General features: G+C 44.2%; 2 protein-coding genes across 2 annotated transcripts in view; both read right to left on the reverse strand.

Annotated features, from left to right (window-relative positions):
* Window positions 1–1,394, reverse strand: part of LOC111649857 (protein FAM3C) — a 5,476-nt gene extending 4,082 nt beyond the window's left edge. Inside the window, exons 1-2 of the mRNA XM_023399557.2 lie at window positions 1,165–1,394; window positions 564–601 (exon numbers count right to left, since the gene is read on the reverse strand). Coding sequence (XP_023255325.2) covers window positions 564–588 — 25 coding nt within the window. The 5' untranslated portion in view covers window positions 589–601; window positions 1,165–1,394. The remainder of the gene's footprint in view (window positions 1–563; window positions 602–1,164) is intronic.
* Window positions 1,395–5,630: 4,236 nt separating this feature from the next.
* Window positions 5,631–12,897, reverse strand: part of LOC111649855 (uncharacterized) — a 12,964-nt gene continuing 5,697 nt past the window's right edge. The window contains exons 3-9 of the mRNA XM_023399555.2: window positions 12,089–12,414; window positions 11,481–11,574; window positions 11,074–11,161; window positions 10,551–10,869; window positions 9,272–9,365; window positions 9,058–9,145; window positions 5,631–8,559 (exon numbers count right to left, since the gene is read on the reverse strand). Of these exons, the coding sequence (XP_023255323.2) occupies window positions 7,990–8,559; window positions 9,058–9,145; window positions 9,272–9,365; window positions 10,551–10,869; window positions 11,074–11,161; window positions 11,481–11,574; window positions 12,089–12,414 (1,579 nt within the window). The 3' untranslated portion in view covers window positions 5,631–7,989. The remainder of the gene's footprint in view (window positions 8,560–9,057; window positions 9,146–9,271; window positions 9,366–10,550; window positions 10,870–11,073; window positions 11,162–11,480; window positions 11,575–12,088; window positions 12,415–12,897) is intronic.

The raw sequence follows: 12,897 nt of genomic DNA on the forward strand, positions 1-12,897 counted from the left end.
TGTCCCTCTGAGCCAATCACAGCCGTGCTGATGTCCCTCTGTCCCTCTGAGCCAATCACAGCCGTGCTGATGTACCTCTGTCCCTCTGAGCCAATCACAGCCGTGCTGATGTACCTCTGTCCCTCTGAGCCAATCACAGCCGTGCTGATGTACCTCTGTCCCTCTGAGCCAATCACAGCCGTGCTGATGTCCCTCTGTGTGACATCATGTTTCAGACATGTTTCTCTTTCTTTAACGTGTGAACCAGCGTCAACACAAACTGACCAGATCCTTCCTGAAGGAGGATTATTACCGGACTGTGGCAGTTTAACTGCTGTTCCTAATAAACTGAACACTGAGACGGGACTCTTAAATCTCATTTAATTATTTTGTTTCCTGGTGGGCGGAGTCATCCTCCAACTGTTATAGTGAATAAAAGTGAGCTGACAGAGAAACAGGTTCTGGGTGGAACCATCTGGGACACCAGGTTATGTAACCACAGCAATGACACACACACACACACACACACACACACACACACACACACACACACACACACACACTCTGATGGAATGAAAACCTACTTTGGTTGATGCGTTGTCGTGTCATTTTTTTGTTTTTCCTGTTGAAGAAAAAGATAAAATGTTAAATCATTTTATCATTATTGTTATTATTAATCATTATTAAAGCTCCTCTCTCTCTCTGAGTCACTCTGGTTTCAGTCTTGAAGTCGATAGTTTTCTCAAACAGCAGCAACGTGACTGTGACTCTAAATGTTCATTATTTATAAATTTACATTTTCTCACACTTGAATATTCTTTTTAAAATTTCCTCTCCTTTTGAACTTTTGTATTTTTCTCTTTCTTTCTCTTCCTCCCTGCAAACATTTTACACTGAAGAAGAAAATCTTTTTTATTTTGTCTTTTTTTAAATGTAAGAAAATCAAAGAACTAAAGCTGAAAGAGAATAAATTAGTTTGTGGAAAAAGAGTTTCAGGTTTCCATCATGTTAAAAACAGAGAAGCTGCCGGACAATGACAGAAATGATGAATCAATAATCAGAGTAGCTGCTGGTTAATTCTCTGTCATGTGACTAATTGATTAATGAATCTAGTAGCAACATAAACTCATAAAACCAGCGTCAAAACTACATCTGAAAACAACAGTAAAGTGAAACACTTCCTACCTTAAAAAGCGCAGACACCTGTGCAGGTGAGTCTGAATCCAACCTGTCTGTGTGTCCTCTGATGACAGACCCCTGTGTGTCTGAATTCAGCCTGAACCCGAGAGGAAAGACTCGAAGTAAAAAGTGTGACTCTCACCTGCGCACACACCTGCCCCGCCGACACTAACCCCGCCGGGCGTTTCTCCCGGAACTGCCCGCCGGGACAAAACAAGCAGATCCTGTTCCAGGGTTACGGCCACTCCGCTGCAGCCGGGAGGGTCCACGAGCCTCACCTGCTGATGACATCATCAAGTGAATGAAAGGAAGTGACCACAACATCGAGCTGACTGGTTTCACACCCAGAGGACATTCACCTGTAATGATGTCGGACAACTTGGATAATGACACTTGTCAAACCTTGTTATTATTTCATGTAAATATTATATTCATTCTTGCAGAACTCCCTCTTTTGCCAAGTTCATGGAAACATGAATAGAAAAGCCACTAAAGTTTATTTCTTGACCTTTGCTTTATTGCGTCTCCTTACCTTGTTTTTTATTTACTTTCCAATATTTATTTTGTTTTAATTTATCTTTCTCCAAATGTTTATTTATTTTTTTGACTGCGCTATTATCACTTCCACCATTGTTTATTGAATATCATTCTTTTCTGGGGGGGGGGGGGGGGGGGGCAGATAAAGAGAAATCTTTTAAATGTGGAAATAAGTACTAAACTAAGTGAAACACTGTCCTTGGGTATTAGCCTACTCTTTTGATAAAACACGTTCCAAAAAAGTAAAGATGGACACCATTTCCAAGATGGCTGACATTTATGGCAAACAAATCAAATTTTTTTGCAATAAATTCACGCAGGTGTCAAATCAAACATTTTAACAACGTAGACGGTGAAATTTAGTTCACTGTTAAAAAATGAAACCTTCACAGTTTACCTACATTTTACAAATTAAAAGTGCTGATGAACAGTTCAAAAACCTTGTCAGCATAAAAATTGTTTTGATTGTTTAAAATAATATTTCATTGACATTAAGAATTGTGAATTAAACGTCCTCAAAGTCAAAACATCTGTCCATTGGGTAAAACTCTGGTAAATTATGTGTTTCCTGGCGGCCATCTCGGAAAATGGAGGCCTTTCGAAATTTCAAGTGGCTAATGGGATTTTTCAAATTAATGGCCTTAGAGGGAAAAACACACAGAGGTCCTAGAACCGGACCCTGTGGAACACCATGGGATGTTTGGGACTGTTTCGGTGGTTGCTGGCCTTTATTTTCAAAAGCAGCCACATCCTGTTTCATGAGTTTGTCAGTGCAAACTTACTTTTTTTACATAATGTGATGATCACAGTGATGCGTTCACTTACTGCAGGAAATGCTTAAATATTCATGAACTATTAATGTTTTCATCACTTTTGTTGCTGCTGGTGAAGGTGGAGCAGTAATTACTTTACAGACTGTCGGCAGGATTGTGAACTTCCTGTTAGGGTTCAATAAAGTTTTATCTTTAATAATAAATCATCATTTATTAATTGATTACATTTTGTAGTGATAATCTAAATCTGCTAATTAACTAAAGTTGTCAGATAAATTCCTCAACAACAAAGGTTCAGTGCTAAAACCGAACCAGAGCTGTTCTCATTTCTAGCTAATTATCTGTTGTTAATTGCCTTTCTTTGACTGTTTGTAGCTTGTTGTTGTTCTTGTCTCTTTTCAGACTGAACATTTGTTTATTTGTAGTTAATTGTAGGATATTATCACTGTGTTGTTTTGATATTGACTGTTTTAATGACATTATACATGTAAAAGCCCAACTATGGTCAGGAGTGGAGAATTAGCAATAGCTATAAAGCTAGCTAAGCTAAGCAAGCTAACAGCTATAAACTCCTTGTGCAACACATTAGTTTCATGCCTTGTTTTGAAACTATGTTAAATTGCATCGTCCCAATCAAATTAATAAATAAACTGAACAAATGTAGAGCAGTAAAAAATACAAAGTGCACAGTGAATGAATGAACCCTCCATTTCAATCATTATTAATGCATTAAAACTGTCCCCAACACAAACTCTGCTGTACGACAAATTATAAACTGCCAGGAACCCAAGATATATGATATAACACATGTTCATATGTTCAGTCATAATCAATCAAAATATTATAGAATGGCTTAAAAATGATTGTTTTTACTATTTGTACACTAATACAGCAGAAATCTGTAAGAAATTAAACTATAATACAAACTGTTGACACGTCTAGGGATTTTATTCCAACTCGTTTTTTGTGCTTTTTTCACTTAAATCTAAAAAATCATGTAAAATATGAACAATCACTCTCTGTGATCGTGTCTCACATCGACACTTTGAACTGATTTCCTCGGCTTGTCTCTACACGATGTATAAAGTTATTTACCTGTTAATAAAAGCTCCAGAGGGTTCGTACAGAAAATGTTACTTGGTCCTGATTTATTTCATTAGTGGTTTGAACAATTAGAAACACAGTGAAGCCTCTGATGCAGGCGAGTCGGAGACGAGTGAAACTGGTTCAGGCCGGATGAAGGTGTGTGTGTCACATGTTTTCAATTATAATTCAGTTTACTACTTATATTCATGAGCACAGGTTTGTGAACAGGCCTGAGCACATTCTGCACTCAACTGATGATCTGAGGCTTTAAATCAGCCCTTCAATTAACAGACTTTAATTATCTCAATTTAACACACACACACACACACACACACACACACACACACACACACACACACACACACACACACCGTCCTGCTGCCCCTAACACTCACTGGAGCATCAGATGTGGATTAATCCGCTGCAGGAAATAGTCCCTCAGTGATCAGGACACTTGTTGAAAACAAGGTGTTTCAGCAGCAGGTTGAAGCTCTGGTCCGTTTATTGAAGCTACAACACGAACACGTCATCAGGTCCTTCTTTAAAAATCAACAAACAAACAGATGAACTTTGGTTGAAGACAATCATCATCATCATCATCATGTAAATAAATAGTTTCACACAGACGTGATGTTTGTGACACACTCAGAGTCAAAGGTTCAGGTGTTAAGGCTTCCAGCACAGAGGGGGAGGAGCTTCTGAGCCCGAGTCCATCCTCAGAACCAGGTACGTTAAAGTCAGTGTTTCCCACAGGAGAATTTATTCTGCAACTGATTCCTTTCATGTTTGATTAATCGTTCAGTCAATAAAACTATAATAAAAAAGATATTTAGTTTAATTTGATATATAACAGAAAACTAATGGCTGCAGCTTCTGGAGCTTTCAACCATATCTCATGGTCTTCATCACTGAAGTTTGCTTGTTTTACCGCAGCAATCGTTTATCGTGATCGTTGTGTAGAAGCTGCACTCGCTATTTATATCAATATTATTCTCATCAGTGTTTCCTGATCCAGGAGAATGACTCAAGAAAATATAAAACATAAAACAACTGAAGATAAAGTTTCGTCTGTTCCACCAAAAAGGCTTTTTATATTTTCTATCCAGATGTTTTGAAGAGTCTGAGGAACGTGGAAACATCTGGAAACATCACCAGGTTTGTATAAAAATAAAAGGAAATAATACAAAAACATATTTTGTGAATAAATAGAAAAATGAGAAAGTCGTGTTGATGTGAGGAGCTGAAATAAATCCAGTGTGGGAAACACCCGAACATCAGTTTCTGCATCTGGATTCAGGCTCAGCTGGAGTCGTCAGTCGACATGTACTGGTGGCTTACTGGGAACACTGGTCTTCACCTCCAGGCTCAGATACAACCAGTTCTTCAGGTGAGTGACAGGAAGAACTGCACAATCATGTCGACGTGATTTCACCTTGTGTGTGTGTGTGTGTGAAAGTAGCCTAGAGGTGGGTTTCATATGGAAATGTCAAAAACTCCACATTCAAAACAGGTTTCAGAATCTGTCCCTCCTGTCTGAGAGAGAGAGACAGAAAGAGAGAGAGAGACAGAGAGAGAGAGACAGAGCGAGAGAGACAGAAAGAGAGAGAGAGACAGAGAGAGAGACAGAAAGAGAGAGAGAGAGAGACAGAGAGAGAGAGACAGAAAGAGAGACAGAGAGAGAGAGACAGAGAGACAGAGACAGAAAGAGAGACAGAGAGACAGAGAGACAGAGAGAGAGAGAGACAGACAGAGAGAGAGAGACAGAGAGAGAGAGACAGAAAGAGAGACAGAGAGAGAGAGACAGAGAGACAGAGACAGAAAGAGAGACAGAGAGAGGGACAGAGAGAGACAGAGAGAGAGAGACAGACAGAGAGAGAGAGACAGAGAGACAGAAAGAGAGACAGAGAGACAGAGAGAGACAGACAGAGAGAGACAGAGAGAGAGAGAGACAGATAGACAGAAAGAGAGACAGAGAGAGACAGAGAGAGAGAGACAGAGAGACAGAAAGAGAGACAGAGAGAGACAGAGAGAGAGAGAGAGAGAGAGGGGGGTTGAGTGAGTCAGTGTTCACAGATGGACAGTGAAATAAAGTTTTATCCATTTGAATTGTTTTGTGCTGAGTTCAGTTCTCGTCTCCACATTGGCTGAGCTGAAGTGTAAAACATTCATTTTATCGTCTCCACCTATTGGTCGGTTTTATAACCTCCTGCTCTGCTCTGATTGGCCGCCCACGTCTCTGACTGCAGCGTCTGGGTCTCATCAGATAATCCGTCTAATAATAATAATAATGTGGAATTTAAAAACTGTAAATCTGGTATTTGTAATATATGGAAGAGGATTAGAACCATGTATGAGATGTGACTTTTAAAAACCTTTTCCACATCAGGGACATGTGAATTTATTTTTATTATTTTTGTGGAATTCTGAAAAAATAAATTCACGTGTCCCTGATGTGGAAAATGTTTTTTTTTTTTTTTAGAAGATCAGAATTTAGTCTAATCTTCTTCTGTAGTTTTAAAACTGAGTTTTACTAGTTTGAAACCAAAAACCTTTTATTTTGACTCTGACACTTCACTTCCTGTCCCCGTCCGTCCGCTGAGCTGCAGAATGAGACATGACAAAATTCATTTGTAAAAAAATTAATTTGACCTTTTTTTGTTTGGAAACAAAAAAACAAATACATCATGAGATTTTGTTTTTCAATTAGAAATTAAAATCATATAAAACCTTGTGAATTCAACTTTTGGTTAAAAAAAGAAATGATTAATAACAAATCGGACCATTTTGATTGATTTCATTTTGTGATTCTGACACTAAAAATGTTTTTTCTCCCGTTTTGGTTTTAAAACAAAAAACACATTTAGTTTTTTTGGTTTTGAAATTAGAAATGAATTATGGATTATTGATGAGACCTGTAGGAACCACAGACTCTCAGAGAGGTCACTGGTTCATGGTTGTTGCTGCTCTACACCTGGACACCTCCACCGGGCGGAAACATTCATATTACACAGGAAGTGCAGTGAAAGCGTCGCAGCTTCAGAGCGTGGGTCGGTTGCGTTCAGGTACAGTACTGAGTGTAGGTCACCTGGGTTTTACCACAGCTCAGCCCCCAGCACACAGCAGATGTAAAACAAGCGTCCACATACAGGTAAGAAAATACAAACCAGGTGTGACATCATGCAACAGAGTCATTGATCTGCTGGAGTAAAAACATCAGGAAGGTGAACCATCAGACGGAGAACAGGTCGTCAGCTGCAGCACGTTCATGAAGCGTTCAGTGTTTCAGACTGTAACTGAGAGGACGGAGGAGGAGCTCCTGGAGGGGGAGGGGTTAAAGCTGTGACAGGAAGTATCTGGAAAGATCAGACTGAACAACGAGGTTCAAAGACACAGAATTGATCGACTATTGGAAAACAGGCGTTCGGCCTCGTGACTCAGTGTCTTCTACAGAATATTGTGAAAGTCTGAGTTTCCCAAACACGGATTTATTATTGACGCCAAAACATCGACGTCTCACTGATTTTCTAGTTTTTTATTCCTCGCTGCAGACAGTCAGAGCGGCGGCCATGTTGTTTTCAGGTATCTCAGTGACACCTGGAAGGAACTTCTTCAGATTTGGTAAAAACATTCACCTGGACTCAAGGATGAACTGATTACACTTTGGGGACTTAAGGTCAAAGGTCAAAGGTGGAGGTCAGTGTGACCTCACCACACCATTATTCAAGACTTCACACAGTTTCACATGAACGTTTAATATTCTATGTCTCGATCGATCGGCCGATTTTCATTAAAAACACATGATGGTTAAATTAATGCTTGTAGACACTGATCAGCTGTAGTCAATACTCTGGTGTCTGCGGCTGAGCTGTGTAGCCCCGCCTCCCACCGACAGGATTTATTTATTTCTCATGAAGAACTTCCTATATACGCAAGAGAAGAGGCCACGCCCCCTCCGCCCGTGTCACACTCTGTATTTACAGTTTATTTTTCTTATGTGTTGTTTTGGAGCAGGATGATTGTGATGTTTGAACTGATCACACATATTGATTAAAGTGAATATCAAGAAACTGGACACAGCCTCTGCCCCCCCCCGAAGAAAACAAGCTGAAAGCTCCGGGTGGGATTCAGCAGGAAACTCTGACTGAAACATGACGGATCTGAACCATCACACATGATGGAGGTCGTGACACTACGGCGTGTGCAGCCCCCCCGTGAAGATGGCCGACCCCCCGGGTGGCTCGGGTCTCCAGGACCAGTCACCCGGCGAGGTCCGTCCTCTGTCCGTCCCCAGCTCTGAGTGGACGACCGGCAGCCGCGTGTCTCCGCGGCGCTCAGGTCTACGGTTCCTGTGATCGGTCATCGGGTCCAGAACCCCCCCCACAGACCACCAGAGACGCCTCTACAGGGACGGTCTACGCCCCCAGAGCATCATGGTCTACATGAGTGCGTTGAGGTGCCCGGAGTGTCCCACAGAGTTCAGCATCAGCGCTCTCTGGTCCAGGACCTCCCTCTCTCTGCTAAGCCCCGCCCTCTCCTGCTCCAGCATGGCTCTGTCCCGTTCCACCGCCGCCCGCTCCCGCTCCAACCACAGCCGCTCCGCCTGCACCGCCGCCCGCTCTCTCTCCACCGCCGCCCTGTCTCTCTCCACCATCTCCCTCTCCCGCTCCAGCGCCGTCCTCTCCCGCTCCACCATCTCCCACTCCCTGTCCAGCCCCCCCAGCGGCCCGTCGCACGCCTCCGAGCTGCGCTGGCTCTGCTCGGCGCCGTCGCAGAACGCCTCCTGTCCGTACTCGGAGGAAGAGGCGGGGGGAGGGGGAAGGGCGGGGCGGGACCTGTGTCTGGGGGCGGGGTCAGAGTGCTGCTCGTCTTCCTGGGTGACGGGGGTGAGGAGGGGGGCGCTGTTTGCCAGGCGACCCTCCATGGCTTCATTCATCAGGTGGAACCACGGCCAGGAGGAGGCGCCGTCTGCGACACTCTCCATCCCCACAGGAGGGTACTTCAGATCCTGGGGGAGGAGGAGAGGAGGGGAGAGGAGGGGAGGAGAGGAGGAGGATGAGAGGAGGGGAGGAGGAGAGGAGAGGAGAGGAGGAGAAGAGAGGAGAGGAGGGGAGGAGGAGAGGAGAGGAGGAGGAGGAGAGGAGGATGAGGAGAGGAGGATGAGGATGAGAGGATGGGAGGAGGATGAAGAGAGGAAAAGAGGAGGATGAGGATGAGGAGGATGAAGAGAGGAGGAGGATGAGGAGGAGAGGAGGATGAGGAGGAGAGGAGGAGGAGGAGAGGAGGATGAGGAGGAGAGGAGGAGGAGGAGGAGAGGAGGATGAGGAGGAGAGGATGGGAGGAGGATGAGAAAAGTCTACATTTGAGAACAGGGGCATCAATAAAATCAATGACGGGCTGAAACACTCAGTTTCTAAATGTTCACATGTTCAGCAAGAACCAATGAGCTCAGAGGAGGGAGGAGCTAAGAGACGGATCATGTGACGTGTTGACTGTAACAATTTACCTTGTATCTCCTCTTCAAATTGTCCCATTTCTTTGCCATCTGGTAGGTGGAGACTTTCCCCTGCAGCCCCAGCTCCTTCAGGATGGCCCTGTGGGGGGGGGGGGATGGACGGGACGGGGGGAGTGGGGGGGGCGGACGGGACGGGGACAGTCAGACAGACATCTACAGGAGCTTCACCTGCTGAACAATAATCATCCACATCAGAGTTTCTTACTTCCAGGCGGCTTTGGCGGCGTTTCTCCTCCCGGTGAACAACGCTTCGTTAGAGGCTCGTAGTTTAATCATCCTCCTGGTGTCCTGGTCCGTCACTGTGGTGGACACACAGGTGAGGAGACACAGGTGAGGAGACACAGGTGAGGAGACACATGAGACAGAGACAGAGGAAACAGAGACACATGCGACAGAGACACACGAGACAGAGACACGAGACAGACAGACACAGGAGACAGTTGGACATGCAGACAGACAGAAGCCTGAGGACATGCGCACACGCTTCCAGATTTCACGTTGTGTTCAGAGCGCCATTCCTCCGCCACCGTTTGAGGTGGAGACGTGCCGTTTCTTCTTCTTCAACTACAGAACTGTTGCTTTCTAACGAGCCTCTGCTCGTCTGCGTGTTCTTTTCTTTTCATTCATAAAGTCACAACACGAGGTGGGGAATGAATTTACAGAGAGGATTAAGATCCAATAAACAACGGTGGAAATGAAACAGTCAAAGAATAAACCTGAAGATTTGGAGAAAGATCCATTAAAACAAAATGAAATATTGGAAAATTAATAAAAACAAAAGTAAACAAATATTAAAAAAGCCAGAAACAGACTTTCTATTCATTTTCTTCATGAATTTGAAATAATTGATAAAGTTATAGATGCTGCTTTTTGTCTGTGTGTTTATTGATCGATTCTCTTCCACCATCTTTGCCAGTGACGTCATTCACATTCCTATTGGCTCTGGTGGGTGCTGTCACAGCCAATCAGAGCGTCTGATTCAGAGACTGGACACTCAGAGGGAGGGGAGGTAGTTCAGAGTTTGTTGAAGAGACAGATATTTAGAGCTGCAGAGGATGAGGAGCTGATTTGAATACTCCTCTTCCTCCTCCCCCTCAGAAGAAGAAGAAGAAGAAGAAGAAGAAGAAGAAGAAGAAGAAGAAGAAGAACTGATGATCAGATAAAGACAGAAACTGTGCTGCAGTTTTCCTTCTTTATTCTGGTTTACAGCTTTTATCTATTAAATAAGGACAAATTCAAGGTGTGTTTTTTAGTTGTATGGGCCGTTGCCCCCGGCGATGCTGTACAGTCTTTAATGAGTGACATGTACAATCAGCTGAGGTCGTGCTGATGCTCAATCTTAGTGAAACTTTTGCAAAAGACAATTATGGGCTTAATGGGGTGAAATATATTTTCTTATGGATCAACACTTCAAATAAAACACAGAAGAATAAAACGTGGAGCTTCAGCATCAGACAGATAAATGACGATGAGGAACTTCTTACTTTTATAGGAGAGGTCAGAGGGCGTCGAACACTCTTCTCCGCTGGCGTCGATGTAGGTGACGTTCCCATCAGCCTCGGGGTTGTCCCCCCCCACCATGCTCTCCAGCTCCGACACGCTGCTCCTCTCCGCCAGCAGACAGTCTCTGTCGGGCGGCGGGGACGAGCCGAAGATGCCGTCCTCCTCGTTGGTCCAAACTGGCGTCACTCTGGGAGCTTTCCCCGCCAGACGTCCCTCCAGGGCGTCGCTCATCAGCTGGAACCAGGGCCACGAGGCCGGGTTGGTCTGGTTCTCCATCCCCCGGGGAGGGAACTTCAGGTCCTGCAGACCAGCAGAGAGACGGATTACAATCACACACCACGAACGTTCCTTCACCGACGTGACACCGAGAAACTGGAACCATCAGATCAGTTTTCACTTCTGCTTCAAAAACGACGTAAAACTATTATCGATCAAAACAGCTGCAGAATCTTCACGTCACACATCTGGACCAGAATCATTTCACCAGCTGTTCGGGGTGCTCACCTTGAATTTGGTCTTCAGGTTGTCCCACTTCTTGGCCACCTGGTCAGGTGTTATCTTCCCGGTCAGACCCATCTCCTTCACTATTCCCCTGAGCACCAAACACAACTATTAAAGATTTAAATAACGACTTTAACTTGTTTCTCATACAGAACAATACAGAGACCTGAAGACACCAATACTAAAAACACACACAAGAACAATTTTCCATCAATAAATAATATTCTCTATGTTCAGTTCTAAAAGCTGCTGGCTTCAGTTTGCAGCTGGATCCTGTTGCTCTGATCTCATGAATCTTCATCACTGTGTTTTCTGCTGATCGTAAAGAGAAACCTTCAGTCCATCGTTTCTCCAAACTCAAACTGTCCCAAGATAAAATCAAATGAAAGAAACATTTTTATTTCCTTTACCTCCAGGCTGGTTTCGCCGTGTTTCTCCTCCCAGTGAACAGAGACTCGTTAGCGGCTCGTAACTCAATCAGTCGCCTGGTGTCTTCTTCTGTCACTGTGGGACAGGACGGACACAAGAACCAAACCATCACAGGTTTTAAAATGAAAAAGGCTCAGAGCCTCCTCTCTTCTGATTGGCTCCTGACCTGTTGTTACTAGAGCTCCAGAGAGAAGCCTGAGAGAGGAGATGTAAAACTACACTGAGAAGGTTTTTATATCTTCTGATGGATCAACACTTCAAATAAAACACAGAAGAAGAAGAAACATGGAGTCATTTTTCAGACTGAACCTCAGTAACTGAATATTTTTCATGTTTGAGCTTTAGGATATTTCTCACTGTGTCTGATGATCAAAGGATGAATTGACATCTTTAATTGATTAATTGACATTAGGAGGCTGAAACAAATGAACTGGTTAACTCAGTTAATCACAGTGTGAAGATGCTTCATTAAATCACAGCTGATCGTTTCTGCTGTCACATCTGCTTCATGACGAGACAGATGTGGGACAGATGTGTGACAGCAGAGAGAAACACTTCCTGGTTGACACAGCTCTCCATCACTGCTTACGTTTGTAGGTGAACTCTGCCATCCGGTGCAGCTCCCCCAGCGCCGACGACCCGTTCTTCTCCTCGTTATCCACCAGCAGGTCCATCTCCGACTCCGTCAGGAACTCCGCCATCCCCCCCCGGCTCCGGCGGGCTCGTTTCTTGGGCGTCGGCGACAGCGGCTCGCAGTCTTCGTCTTCGTCCTCCACGATAGGCGTGAGGATGGGCGCGGCGCCGGCGAAGCGCCCCTCCATGGCGTCGTTCATTCGGTAGAACCAGGGCCAGGAGCTGGGGTTCGTCTCCACCCCCCGAGCGGGAAACTTCAGCTCCTGGAGGAGACAGGAAACTCTGGATCACGTTTCTACATCATTCTACATCTACACCATCATTTCATCACCAGCTGACTCTTGTAGTTTGTGCACAACAACGTGAGGATGTCGTGTAATGACAGAAGGACGGAGGAACGTCTGACGGGTGATGGGCGGAGCTAACTTGTGATGGATGTAGAATAAACTTTTACTGCAGCTATTCATTTATAACAATATAAGAGTTTTCAAACAAAAGAAAGTACGACAAACACATTTGAAGCTGATGAGACGGAGGAACATGTGGAAGCAGGTTCCGTCTGTCCATCACTTCATCTGTACGTCACAGAATCTTCTGAATGAGAGGAAAACAAAATAAAGAACAAATCAGATCGTCCGTCTGGATCTTGCATGAAGCTCAGGCTACGTCCACTCTACTACCTTTGAGTTTCACTCTCTTCTTCCTGCTGGACGCCTTTTATTTTGGAAAGCTGTGGGCTGGTGTTTTATTTTGGAAAACTCTGGG

Source organism: Seriola lalandi, unplaced genomic scaffold (genome assembly GCF_002814215.2).
Source record: "Seriola lalandi dorsalis isolate HSWRI2012SDOR001 ecotype SW California unplaced genomic scaffold, Sedor1 jcf7180002052052, whole genome shotgun sequence".
Lineage (NCBI taxonomy): Eukaryota > Metazoa > Chordata > Actinopteri > Carangiformes > Carangidae > Seriola > Seriola lalandi.